Source organism: Diabrotica undecimpunctata, chromosome 1 (assembly GCF_040954645.1).
Source record: "Diabrotica undecimpunctata isolate CICGRU chromosome 1, icDiaUnde3, whole genome shotgun sequence".
NCBI classification, from domain to species: Eukaryota; Metazoa; Arthropoda; class Insecta; order Coleoptera; family Chrysomelidae; genus Diabrotica; species Diabrotica undecimpunctata.
This window is the reverse complement of record NC_092803.1, coordinates 17,311,568-17,331,179: the sequence shown is the minus strand read 5'-3', so window position 1 is coordinate 17,331,179 and position 19,612 is coordinate 17,311,568. Positions and strand designations below refer to the sequence as shown.

Genomic DNA, 19,612 nt, shown 5'->3' with positions numbered 1-19,612 from the left:
ATCTCGAATAAGGAAAATTGTTCATGATTTTTTTTTTGGAAAACATACCACCAACCGTCGACAGCATAATAAACAGAGGACCTACCAGCTTTTTCAAAAACCACATTTCGTAGGCTACTAAATGACATAGGTTTTGAATATGGTAAAAGAGACGAGATTCGATAATGATAGAAAGAAAAGATATCATATCCTGGGGACACCTCAGACAAATAAAAACATTGAAGAAGAAGGATACTGTAAACTTTGTTATTACCGATGAGTCTTGGACTAACGTCGGTGCTTAAGTCAAAAGGGAATGGAGGGACACAGCGATCAAGAATCCACGAGATGTCTTCATAAAAGAGCTCTCTACTGGACTGAAAGCTCCAACCCAAAGAATTCCTCGGTTTATTCTCCTTCATGCTGGAAGCGAAACTGATTTTGTGCCATGGGCCGAATTAACTTTCTGGGCCAAGAAGGGAACCGCTGATTACCACGACGAAATGGACGGGGATCTATATGAAGAATGATTTGAGAAGGCGTTAATTCCAAACTTGCCAAAAGACAAAGAAAACGTTGTCGTTTTGGATAACGCGTCATACCACTCCCGCAAATTTGATTTTCAGAAAAAATTGAGGAACAAAAGGCAAATCAAGGATTGGTCAATCGAAAGAACATTTTCTTCGAGGAAGATTACCTAAAAAGTTAATTACTGGATACTGCGGCCGCATTTAGAGACGAGTAGGACAAGTACAAAATTGAAACAATTGCGGAAAAATATGGCGTTAAGATTTTGAGACTGCCGCCTTACCATTGCGAGCTGAACCCGATTAAGATAGTGAGGAGTCAAGTCAAAAGGTATGTGGCTTCAAACAACGTCGATTTTAAAGAAAAGGCGGTAGAAAGGTTGATAAAAGAAGCTTACCAATGCGTATCTAAAGAGCAGTGGCATAATTATGTGAACCACGTCAAAAAAGTAGAAGAAAAAATTATTGTGGTGGACAATTTGCAGGAAGATATTGAACCGGTGATAATTAATATAGGAGATGATTCAGAGAAGGAGGACGATTTAGATATGGATTGCGATTAGTATTAATTAACGAGGAATATCTCATATTTATTGCTCATTTGTTTTTTTTTTAGTACTGTACGTACAGTACATTTCAGTTATGATATTCTTATGTATTTTATAGGGTAAACTACTTGCCAAAATATATACTTTTTTTTGTATATATTCTCTTATTTAACTCAATTAAATTAATGAGTAAAGATCTTTGAAACGAAGGACGCACGGTCCTGATTTCTCAGTCTATCGCCAAACTACCACACACCTACCAAAGTGCCAACATGAGCGGCATCGCTGCGCGCCGTAAGACCAACACTGCATTCTAACTGTAGTTTCTACTATAGTATCCTAATAATTACAATGTTTGTTACTTTAAGGGTCATCTGACCTCGTTATAGGGATAGTTCCAATTGGATTGAAAACGTTCTGAACATTTATAAATCCATTTTATACTTAATTTTTCTTTTTTAGTTTAGCGATGTTGTTATCACAGGTATTTTGAAGGATCTGATGCAAGCTTTGATGTTAGGTTTGTGATTAGTTCAAAATAAGCTTGCAGATTGTAGATTTTAAAGGGGTCTTTTGGCATTGTAGACCTCTTCATACTGCGACTTAGAAGATTTTTGCAAATACTCTCAATAGTTTCCGTTTGACTGAGACTGTTTTGTTTGTTCCTAATCCGTTATTCCCGACAGAGCCTTGCACACCTGGAGAAGACTCATGAAATGATAAATATCGCCTGATATAGAGGCCACGGTCTAGCGCAGAGAATTATTGTTAAAAATACAATTATTTTTTGTTTCTTTTCCACATATAAAAGTTAAATCTTTCGTACTTATTGACCTTTGGCTGTGTAGACACTTCCAGTTGCCGTTACGGTTTAGACACAGACAGCAGACAGAACATATTAAGCCCACTGGGAAAGCGTACCGACATAATGCTAATTACGATGAAGTTTCGTCGCGCAGATTTTAAAAGGATCCAATTTAGCTGTATTGGATAAGTAAATCGTGTCAATGAAACAGTAGCGGGCGTAAGTTTGAATAGAAGATTCTTCTTCTTAAGGTGCCCTCTCAATTACTGAAGGTTGGCTATAACTACAGCAAATTGCTCTCTATCTTGAGCTGTTCTTCTCTGTAAATATGTCTTAGATAACTCGTTTTTCTGGTTTTCACAATATTTATTTTCATTCTTTGAAAAGCGGCATACTCTTATAAGAGCACGTATTTCAACTTCGTAGTTAAGATCGTTTGTTATCCAGCAACCAAGATACTGGAATTTTTGTACGGGTTCTATCTGTTTGTTGTAGATATGAATATTAATGTCGGCGTTTGGTGCACGTATAACGGCCATTACTTTTGTTTTATTTGTGTTTATATTAAGCCCCAAGCTAGCTCCCTCTCTGGTTATGACATTCAAAAGTCGTTCCAAGCCCTCAGCACTGTCCGAAATAATGACGGTGTCGTCTGCCTATCTTAAGTTGTTTACATACTCTCCGTTGATTTTTATTCCTTATTCAATATTTTCGAGGGAATTTTGGAAGATCTTTTCGGAAAATATATATAATAAATGATAGTGGAGAAAGTACACAGCCCTGGCGAACTCCTCTTTTTATTGACATTTCTGCTGCCATACGATTGTCTATTTTAACCGACGCCATTTGATCCCAATATAGGTTTTTAATAAGGGCCACCGTGTTATGGTCTATACCATGTTGTGTTAGGGTTTCTATGAGCTCTGTGTGTTTTACTCGATCAAAAGCTTTTTCGTAGTCGATAAAACAGAGAAACACGTCTTTCGTTAATCTCGGCATTTTTGTAGTAATATCTGGAGGCCAAATAATGCCTTCCTCGTACCAAGCCCCATACGAAATCCAAATTGATTGTCGCTCAGATTTCTTTCGCATTCTCTGTATATACGTTGATGTGCTTAAGTAAAATTTTCAGAAAATGGCTCATCAGGCTAATTAATTTGAACTGTGATCATCTATTTGTAGTGTGTATAAATGTCGATCTAAGGCAGTCTTTTGGGAAGATTTTAGTGGTATATATTTTGTTAAATAGTAGTGTTAAGGACTGAAGATTTTCTTCATTGATAAGTTTTATCATCTCTACATATATCTCATCTGCACCTGAGGCCTTTCGTGGCTTTGTCTTATTGATTGTTTTTGTAACTTCCGATGTTAATATATTAAGTATTGTGTCTTGTACTATAATCACTTGTGAATCTATCTATAGAATAATCATCTATAGAAGTTAACACAACCTAACACTTTGAAGAAATCGTGAGCTTCTGATCGTTTCGTCAGTCGGAGTAGTCCGGTAAATCCAGGCGGACGTATGTCATTTCGCGCACCTTACCATAAATGAGGTGTGCTGTACCCCCTACTCAGTACGAGAAATTATGAACAAAATCTTTAAATGAAATTATTTTCTGAATTGTATTTGTTCTTTGTATATATATTTGCTTAATATTATAAAGTACAGTAAATAAGCAGACATTTTTAGCTATTTTTGTTAAACTTACCTCAATATTGAAAGCAGCACCTATGAGCAATCCGAAGCTTTGAGATACAAGGGCAGTTAACACTGTAACTAACAATATCATCCCAAATCTAGTTACATCTAACGGTTGGGACGTTATAAAGTAAACACCTATTATATAGCACAACGTCATGACCACCTAAAACAAAAGCAAAAATAAAAGCATAAACGGAAAATAAAATTACAGTATATGATTCCCTTACCTGAAATGGTATGTCCGCCAATGTTTTAGCCATATAGTACGCTTTGAGCGAGTACCAATAATTCAGGTGCTCCCTTACGGTAACTGACATTTCCAAAGGAACTGAAAAACAGTTATCCTATTAGTACAAGATACCACTCAGGATCACTACTTTCATAACGTAGTTCATCAAACTCACATTTTTACATACATTTAAAATTAGTAGAATACATTGAAAATAGGTTATATCAATAATATAATTGAGACTTACATGTTAAAATTGTGGGCATCATAGCTGTGTACATCATAAACATTACGCAGAAGAAGAGGCACCCTGCGTTACTGGTAACTTTGGCAGCGTCTTGTCCTATATCATAGTAAATTAGGCCTATAAGGCATCCTATCACAAAGTGGGACACCAGTCTCATCCTAGTTAGCGTTTTGTCCATTAGAATCATGTACATACTTCTTTTGAGCAATATTGTGAACTGTTGGAGACCTGTCGTCGAAAAACCTGCAAATATATCGTGTCTTTTTAAGTCATGACTATTTTTAAAGAATACATAGATCAAAAATGGTAGTTAAAATAGAGTCAATAGAATTTTATCATAGTAAACTCTACAAAATTTTAACAATCGTTAAAAAACCTTTTTTATTGTCAAAATCAAACATATAAGCTCAGGTATAAGTATAGCGAGATATAACAATAAAATAATACGATAATTAATAAATAATACATGTTAGAAAATTCTTACCATTCTTTTCCGTTGGTGACAGATTCTCCGCAGAATCTAAAAGTGACGTTGTGCAAGTGACTGGCGTTGTGGGGGTAGTAGGCTTAACAGAACCATTTGGCACAGATATTACGTCTCCCGAGGAGTTTTTCCCGTTAGCTTCTTTAGCAATATCATTGGAAACTATCTTACTACTTCTATGATCTGGAGTGGCAAATTTGGTGCAACGGCCCGCGTTTACTGCCACCACCAGTTTCTGAACGTAGTCACCATGCTCTCCACATGCTACCTCCATAACTAAAATAGAAGAATATAGGTGTATTATGTATATATATTTAAAAGTAGGTTGATGAGTAATGCTGGAAGAAAAGTACTATACCCAAATTCAGTGGTGAAAAGAACATTTGGTAGATTGAAGTTTCTAATTGTAAATCAAGGTACAATTGATTCAATCCAAAAATGTTCATATACAAAGCAGTTTTTTAGTCCTATTAAGAGGACTACCAAAATTTCTAGATATAGCTTTCCGAAGTCATACGAAGAAATAAATATTGAGGAGGAAGAGGTAGAGGAAGCATTAAGGAAATTAAAAAATAGAAAATTACCAGGAGAGGACAGAATACCGAACGAACTCCTAAAGTACGGAGGACCAGATCTGACCAAAAAACTATTAAAACTAATCCAAAAAATAATAGAATAAAACAGAATTCCTCAAGAATGGAAATCAAGCATCCTAATACCTCTCTTTAAAAAAAGGAGACAAATAGGACCTGGAAAATTACAGAGGATTACTAAATTAATTTATTAAACACAGCCCTAAAATTAACAACCAAAGTGATAACAAATAAACTGAATGAAATTATAACATTAGCAGAAGAACAACAAGGTTTTAGATCGGGAAGATGATACACCGACGCTATATTTATAATGAGGCAAGTGCGAGAGAAATCATTAGAATACAACAAACCGGCATATCCAAGTTTCGTGGACCTTAAGAAGGGATTTGACCAGGTCAAATTAAAAGACGTTATCCAGTTACTGTACGCAAGAGAGATACCTCTAGGAATAATCAAAACGATTGAAAATATTTACCAAAACAACCTGATTCCCTGAGTCCTCTATTGTTCATCCTGATTATGAATGAAATAATAAAAAAAGTAAAAACTAAAAAAGAATACCAAATGGGTGATAATAGAACAAGTGATGGAGTTTAAATATCTAGACATCACATTATCTAGCTACGAAAAGCTTGAAACTAAAGTGGAAGATCAAGTGAATAGACCAAACAGAGCCGTAGGGGCTGCCGGAATGAAACAATATGGACAAATAAAAATATCGGGAAAGAAATGACAGGCAGAATTGACGAAACAGTCATCAGACCAATAATTACATAAACGGCAGAAACAAGACCTGACACAGAGAAGACAAAAAGGATGTTAGAAACAGCAGAGATGAAAACACTTAGAAAAATTGATGGTAAGACACTATGGGACAGAGCTGGAAGTACAGATATCCGACGTAGATGCAAGGTGGAGAACATCGAGAACTGGGAAGAAATAGAAGAGTAGAATGGAACGATCATATAAGCCGAATGAAAACAAATAGAGTAGTAAAGACGACAAAAGACGGTTCCTCAATAGGAAGACGATCAGTAGGAAAACCACGAAAACTATGGAACGACTGAAGGCACATTGAAAAACAGACAGAGTCATGTCTATATAAACAGAAGAAGAAAAAGAAGACTTTTCCGCTGATAGTGAAAATATATTTTTTTCCAAAATAATTAGGAATAAAATACCTTTTGTGTACATAAAAAACGTTTCAACTTACCGTAATCAGCAGGATTATGATAACTGGGACAATTCAAGCCCATGCTGGACAAAAATGGCACCAATCCTAGCACAGGTCCTCTATAAATGCACTGTCCTTCCGCCATCATGTAAAGATGATCGAACATTTCAAATAACCTAGCTGATGGTTGATGTATAGTACATATTATTGTTCGACCTCCTCGTGCGAGTGACTTGAGTAGGCAGAGGCACTGGAAACATGATGAACTGTCCAGACCACTCGTTGGTTCGTCGAAAAACATCACTGGTGGGTTATTTACTAATTCCAAACCTAAAATAAAAACAAGTATGTGTTATAAAATAAGAAATACTTTGAAGCGTTGGAAAATCTAAGAAAGAGCTGATGTTCAGGGGACCCCAATCCTAAACTTAGCCACATAATGATTAGTATCAATTAACTATAATGAGAATGGTTAAGAATATAAGTTTATTTATCTAAAATCAATATTAAAAGACCTCTAAGTTTGGAGGAAAGTGCTCTCTGACAATAAATCTCATAAGTCGTTAATGTACACTGGAATATAGATAAGGCTACATATAACAAACAAATGCATAAATGATTTAGCAAGTAAACCGAAAGTATATAGAAGTGGGTTAAATCGGACAGTTAGTTCACAAGTTATAATGGTTTAAGTAATGCTTGTTTTGTAATTTTCTTAAACAATAAAAACATTTGGATTTCTTGTGTTGATAAACCATTGTTTCCCGAGGGAACTGTTAAGAGTTGGTACGTTGACTTCAAATACATAGACGCAAATGATGCTAAAAGATTTGGTCGGTTAAATTCGACAGAACAAAGTATGTTAAATCGTTTTGGTCGATCTTAAATTGAAATTTCGTGAGATAGCAGAAAAATTGAAGATATCAAAGACAGCATTCACTATTTTGCATGACATTTGTCAATGGGAAAGCTATGTTCTAAGTAGATGCTGCATTGGCATACAGTTGATCAGAACAATAGCTTGATTAGAATTCAGAGAGTTGTTTGCTGAACTGTTTCAGCATAATAAATATGAGTTTCTGGGCTAGAATGTGATAATGGATGAAACATGAATAAAATACTGTTAATGTTTATTTTAATTTATTTAAAGTCTACACTAACACTAAAAACACAATTAATTTATAACATTTATTTACTTAACCGTACAGTCTATAGCCGCTTCAGTCGTTACGGAACTCACTGACTGAAAGTTTCTCGGCGACGTTAGACAGCAGTGGATCGAATCGTCGCGAAGCATGTATCATAGCGCTCTCAGAAGCCAGTAGAATTTTCCCGACGGATAGCCGTATAGTTTGTTCGAATGTCTACATGTTCGATCAGGGCGTAGCAAGAGCTTGGCATAACAATACTTTACTATGCACCCACCACGATTACTTAAGTCTGATCAGTCAGGGAAGAATATTTGTATCAAATGAAGATAATGAAAATAAAAAGAAAAGGCAGGCAACTTAATTGTTTTTAATGGATGAGGGTTTATATTTAGTAGTAGACTTACCTATTGACAAACGTTTCCGTTGACCCCCCGATAAATTGGAAGAGTTTATATCGATGCAAGTTTGAAGTCCTAAATTTTCAATAATTTCGTTGATCACAACTTTCTTCTCGGACAGCGTGACAGTCTTTCCTAATTTGAGATTCGCTGAAACCATCATGGCCTCTTTGACGGTGAGATGTGGGGAGAGGCAGTCGTCCTGCATGATGTAACAGGACATCTTCCTGAAGCGCCGCAGATTGCGCTCTTTGCCGTTGATCATAACCTGCCCACTCAGATTTGACGTTCTGGAAAGGTAAAATGTATCAAACTATAGAGGGAAGAATGTCATAGGATAGAGTTGATATAGTGATATTTATTGGCAATAAAATGTAGGTTTCAAGCCCCCTTTCTTCTAATATTTTTCTAAATCAAGTCAATCTATTATTTCTCTGTTTTTTGATATTATGGATAATATAGATATGCTATAGTTGAGTATCAAAAATGTAGACATTAATTTCTGAGAAATCTTGTATTTGGCGTTCAATTCTTTAATATTTTTTTATTTTACGCTCAAAATGAGCCTTGAGAAGTCCCCTTATCGACAGTACACCTCTGCTTCAATTTCTAAAATACAAAACTGTTTATGGCCTGGTTATTATTGCATAATAATGTCGATACTTTTTTAGACAGAAATATCGATTCAGTAGCATTTAATAGGCTATTTTTGTAATTTATTATTACAATCAACTACTATAATATTCCAGGGCTTTTCATTTACCTACTACCCTAAAATAGAATCGAATGTCTTTCATCTAGTGGCACCATCAATTCTCTATGTACACGCAATAAAATGCTACGGGGGTTGAATTGTGACCTTTGGCATAATTTCGGTAAATCTAACTTTGGCATAAAAAGTTAGATTAGATTTATTGGGAGATTATAAACAGCATTGGTAATACCTTTATCTCCGTTTTTTACTTTTTTATTTTATTATTTATTGTTTTTACATCATATAATTGGAAATATTTTGCTAACCATTATAAAAAAGGTTTTTTTTCCAAAAAAAAAAAAGATAAGAGAGTATAAGCTTTGTTTAATTTTTCACATGCCAAAAATTATATTATATTTTTCGACATATCATTCATATAATTTCCATCCTCAATTTAAAATCTTTACCTTAACCAACCCTTAGTAATAATTCCTAGTCCTGACTAACCCCACACAGACTTTTTGGACAATGAAAACTAAAATCGTCTCTTTTACCTATTGGTTCCCGTAGACAACAGACTCTTCTGGTAACTAATAAGAAGGTAAATCAGAGAGAAATTATAAGGTAAGTGTGGTTATTTTTTTTTGACTACGTATGTATATTGGTTTTTTAAGTTTAGCCTATTTTTTTATCCTCCTTAAGCCAATCTTCTGATACGTCAAGTGTCGAGTTTTCCTCGTCCCTCGACAAAGGACTAGGTGGCGCTCTTTATTTTTCCCCTTTCGTTTAGTACCAAATTCTCTCATTTTCATTAGTACATTTCAATTCCCAATTTTTTTAAATATACCACCGTTCCAAATCTATATACACACGTCCCAAAGCTCATCGTTGTCCTTCAAATCCTTGAGCGCCGGTTTGCAAGCTAAACTAAATTGTACCTGGATTTTCTGCTGCTTCTCTTTCCATCCCCCACTTCCCATCCAAACAAGTTACGTTACAAGGTTTCCATGAATTTTAAATACAGACAGCTTTATTTTTGTTCTTAGCGTTATACATCATTTTCAAACTTAAAATTTACGCTATTTTTCTACATAATCACCGTTTCTGTCCAAACGCTTTTACAGACTATACTCCAACTTTTTTATCCCCATGTTATAGAATTTTACCGCCAATCCTTTGAGGAATCGAGTAACCTCTTCCTTAACTTCATTATCGGTACTGAAAGCCGTAAACCACCCAAGTATTCCCTTAATTTTCTAAATAAGTGATAATCACTTGGTGCTAGGTCTGTAGGAGGGGGGGGGGGCGGGTGGGGACAACAATCCAGCCAAAAATTCTCAGTTGTTCAGTTTGATTATGAAACATGAGGTTAGCATTGTCAATGGACAAGCCTCACATCACTGGACAGTCGTCCTCGTCGGTTAATGACCGCACGTTTCAGTCTTTTTAATGTCTAGCAATATCTGTCAGAGTTAACTGTTGTTCCATGAGGCAAAAAAGTCAATTAACAGGCCTTTCCTGTCCCAATTTGCCGGTTGCCACAACTTTCTCAGCAGACTGCGTTTGTTTACACTTCTTCGGCTTCGACGAAGTTGAGTAGCACCATTCACGTAATTGGAATCCAAAAATTCTTCCTTGTTATCTTCACATTGTTGCAAAAACTGCTGAACACACACGTTGCTGTTTGTGATTTTCTGTAAGCAGTCGCCATACCGACCGCGCACACACTTTGCGATAGCCCAATTTTCTGTTAATATCTTATGAATTGTGGTGTGGGGAGTCTCAGGAATACGCCAAGCAAGGTCGTTAATAGTGAACCTAAGATCTTCAAGCAATATCTTTCAACTTTTCCAATTCTAAAACTGAAAGCCTTCCCCTCCGATCTTCATCGTGAATTTCCGTTCGTTCTTCACTGAATTCTCTACCATTTGCGAACATGTTGAACAGATATGCACTTTTCTCCATAACCTTAATTTTTTTGTGCTACAATCAACATTTAAGGTCCTAATTACAAGCGATTAAAGAACCCTAGAAGTGGTCATCAGCAGCAAGTCATAAACAGGAACGAACCTAGAGATATTGAGCAAAAACAGTCTTTGCTAAATATCCTTTACGCCTTTAAATTTAAGATGGCGGCTAAGGTTGGATTCAGTCACGATTTTAAATTTGCTTTACTATTTACTACCCCATAAAGGCTAGAATAATAAAATTTGGGGTAGCTCTCCATGCAAGGTTAGGTCTTTTTTCGTCTAAATAAATAAAAATTTACTCCAAAAATGAATTGGTTTATTCCCTATTCGTAAGTCAAAATTGTCAATGGTTAAGTCAAAATTGACAATGGATAGGGAGTTATGATCGGTACTAATTTTTTTAATTTAATTTGTAATTATCAAATTTCAATATTACAAGTTGATAGAATTGCACACCCACACAATTTGTACATCTATGCTCATTCATTGTCTCACAACTGTCACCTTCAAAAATAAAAATCTCAATAAATAACACACATTTCATAAATATATCTCTAGCATAAATATAAATAACTTTTAAATAACTTAATGGTATAGAATATTACTTTCATCAAACAAACAATTACATTACACCTATCTCTACTTCATTGGATAAAATCTGTCTCCTCAAGAACTTCCCTGTTTACTGTCAAACAATTACAATAGCAGACTTGAGTTCTCCAATCAACAATACAGGATAGTTTGAAACATGTTCTTTCAACCATCAATTAATAGAGTACCGGCATGTAAGTAATGTTTTATTTATTTGTTCATTCATTAATTTATTACAGTTTAATAGACTATTTTACCAATTTGTGGGTATTACCTTGTCTGCTTAAACATTTTATTCATTTTGAAAAACCACAGACATGTAATATTGGCATAATTACTGTAATTTATATAATTTATATCATCTATCTTTGTTTATTTTTATTAGACAACACCCTAATATGGGTTTATTATTTCAGCATTTATTTAACTTTGCATCGAGACCTGAAGATGCTTTGCATATTGTAGAAAGCGAAACCGGTCGTCTGGATAGTTAAATTAAATTGATTGTGAGTAAGTCTAATTTATTATTTCTTTTACCTTTTGAAATGGACTCACACAAGCAACACATTCATGATTTGTAATAACTTTAATATTTAATAACTTTAATTGAGATTGTCAAGTAAACTGTCCACGAAGCATGGAATCAGGAATACTTTTGAAGGAATTTATGAAAAAATAAAAGTCAATACACATCAAGCAGCAAAAGAGAGTAGGAGAGCGTGTATATTTCGTACCGAAAAGAAAATTTTGGTAAAATACAGACTTATAATATATGTAGAAGAGAAAAGAACAGTGTAAGATGGATGGTTGGCTACAAATGACCAACAAGAAACAGTAACAATTTTTAGTCATTTATGTAAGTTTAAGTTTAAATCATTTATCTTAAATCTAAGAAAATGTTAGTAGAAGACCATTAATAGACGATTTAATTCATAGCATAAATAATATCCTAATTTGACAAATGCTGGTTAATATGTATTTACGCAAAAGAAAACAGAACCATCTTACGTAAAGCTGAAAATATTCATAAACAAATAAATAAAAATTTAAAAAGTACCTACTTGTAGCCAGCTAAAATATTCATAATGGTACTCTTCCCGGCACCTGATGGTCCCATAATGGCCGTCAACTCCCCCGACTTGCATTTTCCACTGATGCATTTCAATATCGTTTTATAACCTCTTTTCCTTCCTTCGGAAACCGAGTAGGAGAGATCTGTGAAGGTAATATCCACGGGCGGCCTTTTGGGTAGATGTGTGAGGGCAATCATTGGCCTCTTATGGTTGCTCGGACTGCTGTTGGGGACCTTACGGAGCGCACCCCCTCCGCTGATGGTTATTGGTGAAGAACCATTGTATATGTTGGTTTGGGAGCCACTGAAAAAGAAAGAAATTATTAGTAATATAATTTATATTTGCGTTATTGATAGATTCTATGTATAAAGTCCACAGTGTCACCATGACAGTGTAAAACGATGGTGCAGAAGATGAGAAATCACTTTGAATCCCAATAAAACACAAGTTATATTTTTTAGACACTCCAGTCACAGGATATTCAGCTGGGAACGAATCAGCCTCAGATTGTAGAGAAATAAGTCATGTATTTGGTCCAAATATCTCGGTGTTTTATAGAACAATGGATTTAGTTTGTGTTCTGCCTACCTAGCACCTACCTTAAAAAAATTAAGACACAAACACGATTTCAGTCAAATGGAGCGGTCATCAAAAATATATTTGTAGAATTTTTTAATTTTTTTTTTTTGAGACTTTTCACGTTGCTCTGATGTCTCACTTAATACTGTCAAGTGGTAGCGACGACGATTTAAGTATAGAGATCTAGTTTATAGTTGTGAGAATTGTTTGCTTTTTGCGGTCATTACATTAGATTGGTTAATATTAATAAATTGTTCGTTTAATTTGACACGACCTTGAAGACATTACCGGGGGCTTTGGCCGTTGACAGAAACACAATTATATATGTTTCTTTATGATATGCCTGCAATTCCATGTTACTAGAGACTGGAATATATACAAAATGCATTTTTTGCATATCTGGCATACATTTCATATTTTTACAAGAAATGCGTATACATATCTGTATATTTTTATATAAAAAAATGGATAATGGCAATATTTTTTGGATGAGTTAACCCTTTCTCGAAATTGTTCTTTCAAATTCCTCGAGGAATAAAAGCTATGTTTTTTGAATCATTTTAGGGGTACTTGAAATTGTAGTAATAGGTTTTAGGTAAACAGTTAACGATCCTAATAAACAAACAAAATGAAACATACATACACACTTAATGGGACGGGTTTTTCCGAAATCTGAAAGGGACGTAAGTGTCGATGAAGCTTTTAGGAATAAGTAGTTGTATGAGTCTCCTAAATTTACATTGGTGTCATTTATGGCTTTCGCCTCAAACAGTGTAAACGTGTATATTGAGGTAAATTTTTAAGTAAATTTATTGTGTAATTTTATTATGTAACCCGTGACTTCGTTAATTTGTATATATCGCAATGTCCAAACTAAGTGCTTGGATTAAGTCATATCCTGAATTAGCAAGACAAGTTCAAGCCATTGTCAACGCATGTTTAGGTAAACAAAACTTGTGAATAAGCTTTGGCTTTTTATTTCAGATTTCTTCTGAAAGAAAATTTTTAATCGATTAGCATGCACAGACACCTTGTCACATTAAAAAGTGTGCCAAAAACGCTTAAAGCGTAAAAAGTGTAAAGTGTAAAACCTCTTCTACGTCCATCACAAGTCCATAAAAAAATGAAGACTCTTTACTAAACACAACTCTATTGCATTCCTTATCCCGCTAAACACATCCTTTTACACGACATCAATCTTATCTTCCTATATCTTTGGGTCAACAGCAAGGTGAGACATTGTCGATAAAACGCAAAATAGCTGATTCTAGGATTAACGTATCTTAGAGAGATTTGTTATCCTGTAGCAGCGAGCTATTATATAATAATAACGCTGTTAAGACTTTAATTTGTAGACTGACCTGTAGGCTGCCAGCGAGGTTACATGTGGCGGATAGTGATATGAAGATTAGCTTCAGTTATAAAGATTAGCTGCGAATATATGGAACAAAGCTCTCGACCAAGCAGTGGCGAGACCGTAGGGTGTAGTAGGTACGCCTTAGGAAAGTATACCCTAAAAAATACGGCAGAAAGCAAGGGAAAGTATCGTGATGTGGCAAGTATTACCGACAATAAATAAGCTACTCTAAACTGGTAAGGCAGCTTGTGCATCGATATCATGTTGACCCTTTTAAGAATAAATCTAAATGGCAAAGAAAGCAAGGATAAATTTGTAATATATGGTTAATTGAACCTGTTCATGTGAACTAAAGAAGTCTTTCAGGACGAAAAAATTTCTCTTCAAAAGATTTTCTTTCTTTCAAAAGATTGTCAGGTATACGATCTTCCATTTTTCGTGTTATTCAACACATTGTAACAAACCAACCCCTGAAGCTGCGCCTCTTGAGAGAGAGCCGTAATATGATTTTCAAACTCCAACATGTGGCATCTCGAGATCCATCCTGTAAGATGGACCAGTGTGTTATGGACTGATGGACTGTTGACCAGTCAACTGTTATGGACTGATGGACTGACCAGATGGACTGTGTGTTTTGACTGTTTTGTAGAAAGAATACCTTCAGAATGGGGGGAGAACCTACAGCTTATTCAGAGCATCGCATTAATACTGTGAATAGGGCACCAACTGCACTGCCACCATACCGAATGTCACCTGTCAAGAAAGAGGTACTGAAAGACGAGTTAGATAAACTCTTGGAGGAAGGCATTAAAGGCAAAAAAAGATGGCTGTACGAGACTTTGCGTGGACTATCAACATTTAAACGCCGTGACTACTAGTGACTCGTATCCGTTACCGCGTATGGACGATTTATTACACGCCGCGAAGCGAACATTTTATAGGCCTACCATCGACTTACGATCGGGGTATCACCAAGTTAAAGTCGTGGAGGCTGACTCATGACTCAAAGACGTTTTCGCCGTGGTCTTAGTAATATAGTGATTTTTTTAAGTTATCTAGACGATCTTATCGTGTTATCTAGCTCTTTTGACTAACATTTACACGACCTAAAATTAGTGTTCGATAGAATAGATCAGTTTAATCCTCGGGCAAATCGGAAAAAGTGCGTGTTTGCTCGCGAAAAAGTAAAATATTTGGGACATTTGATCACTCCGCAAGGAATTTCTGTTGATCCGGATAAAACCGCTGTTGTCGGAAGGGTTACCGCCGACAAACATTAAGGTACGATCTTTCCTTCAGACGGCTAGTTGGTTCTGTCGGTTTATAAATAATTTTGCGGACATATCCAGACCCTTGAGTGATTTAACTAGGAAAAATAAGCCATTGAAATGGACGGAAGTGGAAGAGAACTCTTTCGAAACGCTTAAGAAGTTATGGATTACCGCTCCAATTTTACGGCAAGCCGATGAAAACTGGCCGTATATCATTCATACTGACACCTGACACTAGTGGTTATGCATTAGGAGCAGTGTTACTATAAGGAGATATCGATGACAAGCATCTCATAGAATACGCTAGCAGACTTCTAACCATTGCCGAACGCAACTATTCCACATTATAAAGAGAAGCATTAGTTGTTGTATGGGCCTTAAAAAATTTTAGAGGTTATACAGAAGACACGAAAATAACCCTGCAGATTGATCACCAACCCTTAAGGTGGCTGCTAAGCCTGAAATCTCCCACAGGAAGGTTGGCAAGATGGTCACTATTGGTCCAAAATTATGACTTAACCATCGATTATCTACCAGGCAAACGTAACATGGCAGCCGATACACTTTCTAGGCCACCATGGAACACAATGAATGTGAAGTGCAAATTGACTTGCCTCATCGGTCGGCATATGAGACCAGAGTGGAACAATTGAAAGACCCAGATGTTGCCAAAATAATTCAATCATTCAAAGAGCCGTATTCGAATCAATAAGTAAAATGGACAGATCGTGGATACTTGCTCACTCAAGGAGTACTCTATGTGTACTCTATGAGACTCTAAAAACCCCGAGATCAATTATTATTAGTATAACATCGTATTATATGTTCGGCTATTCCACGTATTAATATGTTATATTAAATTTCCTCTTTTGTTATACATATAAGGATCTGTTCTTTTGTCATATAAGAATTTCTTCATTTATTTTTTTTTTGTTTTTCATCCATTGTTAAAAATAGAAAATTATTTAAATACATTGTCGAGATAACCCTCCCGAGGTTTCGAAATCCAGTAAATTCCCAAATTAGAACACCCTGTAAATTCTCCAATATAATAGGTCCCAGTCTTTCTCAGAAACAGCTCCCAGTTGTTTCGTATTGTAAAAATTCAATTTTAGTTATTCCGTCGAAAATATACCACCTGTCTTATTTTCACCAGAACACAATTCCCTTCAGAAATTTTGTAGAACTTAAGAAATCTGAGGTTTCTTTTTTTCCAGTTTAAATACGACTTCTGGGACAAAAGCTGGAATCTGTTCGCGAGTTTTTTGATTAAATTACTCCTCTGATTAAAAATTAATATTTAATAGAAGTAAGATGTATATGAATCTCTGTAAATGTTACTGTTCGAATTGATGTCTCTTTCTAAAACAACTTTCAACTATTGTTGAAACAATATTATTTTCTTAAATTTAAAATACTTCCGCAGTTTTATTTATGTGACTTCATCGTTAAACGCTAATAGAAAATGCCGATGTATCATCTATGTAGTTTTTTTCCGACAGGGTGGCATTTTGATAAAACAAAGAAAAATATTCTTTTATTTTTTTTTTCAAAATCACATTTCTCTGTTCCTTGGCTATATACATATTACATATTGTTATTTTATGATTTAATACTTACATCAATAAATTTTTGACGGTAAAATAACCAATATCGCGATACGTCCCTGGACAGCGGCTACTCGAATTTCTTAAAACATTTATACCGCCATGGGCCACTTTTTTCGATGGGCGATAGAAATATGGAGGCAACTATAATAGCATTGTTGACAAAAAATAAAATGAGAGATAACCTTCGGATTATTTCCTGTAAAATTGATAAATAATGTTTCCACAGTATCAAAGAAAAATCCTTGTCCATAATGATAAGATATTTTAGCCGAAATAATCCACCTCCGAGTGTTCTTCGATAGCGTGAATTCCTGAACATTCCATCATAGTTAGACAGAATAATAGTCCGATAAGTCAACTCAATCAAGCGTTTGATCATCTTTCACAGTCCAGTTGTGAATCATTTTCTACACTGATTCACACACCTCGTAAAAATTGACATCGAGAGCAGAGGTGAAGGTCGAAGATTAGGAAACAAATGATCAGCCTACATAGTATTTATGAACAATTAAAACTAATATATCGGTAAATATCGTACTTTCGATCATGACTCACAGTGTAATAGTATCTAAATGTGACAGGGTGATTTAATATGCATCGAAAATATATGCGTAAATTTATGATCGTAGTCGAAGACTTTTCTAAAGCATTTTTAAACAGTTCGAAAGACATAATATTATTTATCATATTATCATCTTCATTGGTAATAATTCATTATCATTCATAATCTCATATTTTCTGCTACGCTATAAATTATAAACTAAGCTTTTGATAAAGCCCCACAGGAAACATCGAAAGGTGTTAGATCTGAAGATCTAGATGCCCAAGCAATTATATATGCTTATACAACAAGTAGAATAGAATTAATTAATTAATTAATTAAATTAATAATGATCTTGTATCTAACATTGTAACCTCGGAAACCTCTTTTGGATGGTGCTAAAAAGGTCACCAATGGAGACACTGCGGACGGCAGCCAGATGGTTGGTGGAGAGAGAGTCGTGGGTTCGAAACCAGATTTTGGAACCAGGAATGGGTCCCACAGACGAAATAAGTAAAGATAGGACAGTATAAGATATAATAGAAAAGATACAGAAATAAACAAAAAGATAGATGGGTAAAATTACCAAAGATAAGATAGAAAAAGGGCGCCACTTAACCTTTTGGGGTTCAAGCGAAAAATTAAGAAACCCTAGAAACGAAAAGAGATAAGGAAAGATATTTAGGTTCTGAGACCAAGTCCAAGGAAAGATATCAACAGTTAATTATTAAATAAATCTTGTCAACACACTACATAAACAACTAATAAATATATTAGGTGGACTCCGTCCACCTACTTACGTACGAAACATAATCAGCCTGATCTTTCTTCTGGTCGAAGGTATAATAATAATTTAATGTAATAAGCAAATATTCAGAGGTATTATTTTATCAGGAAACTTATTAGGAGTTGAGAAATAAAATTCATTGATAAAACAAAACAATATATTCAACACCACGATTAAATTTGGATAAATCTGATGATTTTAAATCTGAATGTAAACACAAATAAAAAAATGCACCATCAATTAATAAATGGTGGTATACATACAGAAATAAACAGTATTATCATTAAGAAATACCTTTACAAATACAATATAATAATATCATGCACAGTTTAAGTTATCAGCGAGAAGAACCTGATAGAAAAAAAAATCAACTAAAGCTGATTCGTCCAGGATTGGGTGATATGATTACAATAACTTACAATGAAATCTCGATGACTGCTGCACTACTTCACTGAACTTTATTATACTTTACTAGTATCAAGCACTGAAGTTAATTAAAATAATGGTACTTTATATCCATATTTAATCTAATATGGTATTAGATTAAGAAACTCAAATATTTGAGTGTATACACACTTAAAGAAAACATTCACAGAGAACGGTAAGATAAGCAAGCGTCCTTATTCAAAGACTGCCCTCTCAGAAGTGATATTCTTCCTCTCAAAATTTCACAAGCTTCCCAAAAAAAAAAGGTGGGATAACTCCCACTTAAAAACGACAGGCCAGACTGTATCCATTTCTAGGAAGATAAAAAGGCTCTAACGAACATAGGAAGTAACGCGAAGAAACGTGAGAAGAGATAAAACCTTCTGAATTACGTTCTCTCAGAAAAATACTGTAAAGTGCTTTACTACGATGTTTACTAAATTTATCAAAAAGAAACCGCCTGGAACCGAAAAGGATTAACCTAGCCCTACCATAAAGTATACTACTTCGGCCTCTTTTGATAAGTAGATTCTTCCATACTCTGAGAAGTCGATAGGTTCCAATAAAATTTAACAATGGTAAACAAGACCACCCGCGTAAATATTTGCAAATACGGCCATGGGCGTCTCAGCAACAGGGGTAAAGGGATTAAAAATTGTTTAATATTTTAATTATAAAAAAAATGTTACAACATTACTCACAACTTATAACTAAAACAAGACCGCAATTCCCGAACACCATTATAATAACATATGAAGTGAAATACGATAAAGCACAGGAAATTGAAGATGTAATACGAAATCTAAAATATCGAAAAGCATGCGGGCCACAAGGTATACCGAACGAATTACTAAAACACAGCCCTCAACT

General features: G+C 34.9%; 1 protein-coding gene across 3 annotated transcripts in view; it reads right to left on the bottom strand.

Annotated features, from left to right (window-relative positions):
• The window catches only part of Atet (ABC transporter expressed in trachea), a 120,820-nt gene that overhangs the window by 5,948 nt on the left and 95,260 nt on the right, over positions 1-19,612 (bottom strand). For 2 of the 3 annotated variants that reach the window (XM_072537642.1, XM_072537652.1), the window contains 7 exons: positions 12,160-12,474; positions 7,850-8,133; positions 6,334-6,624; positions 4,525-4,800; positions 4,041-4,283; positions 3,792-3,892; positions 3,572-3,727 (listed from right to left, as the gene is read on the bottom strand). In XM_072537642.1, the coding sequence (XP_072393743.1) occupies positions 3,572-3,727; positions 3,792-3,892; positions 4,041-4,283; positions 4,525-4,800; positions 6,334-6,624; positions 7,850-8,133; positions 12,160-12,474 (1,666 nt within the window). Of the gene's footprint in view, positions 1-3,571; positions 3,728-3,791; positions 3,893-4,040; positions 4,284-4,524; positions 4,801-6,333; positions 6,625-7,849; positions 8,134-12,159; positions 12,475-12,770; positions 12,910-19,612 lie in introns of those variants that run through there. The other variant, XM_072537660.1, reaches the window with a different exon arrangement.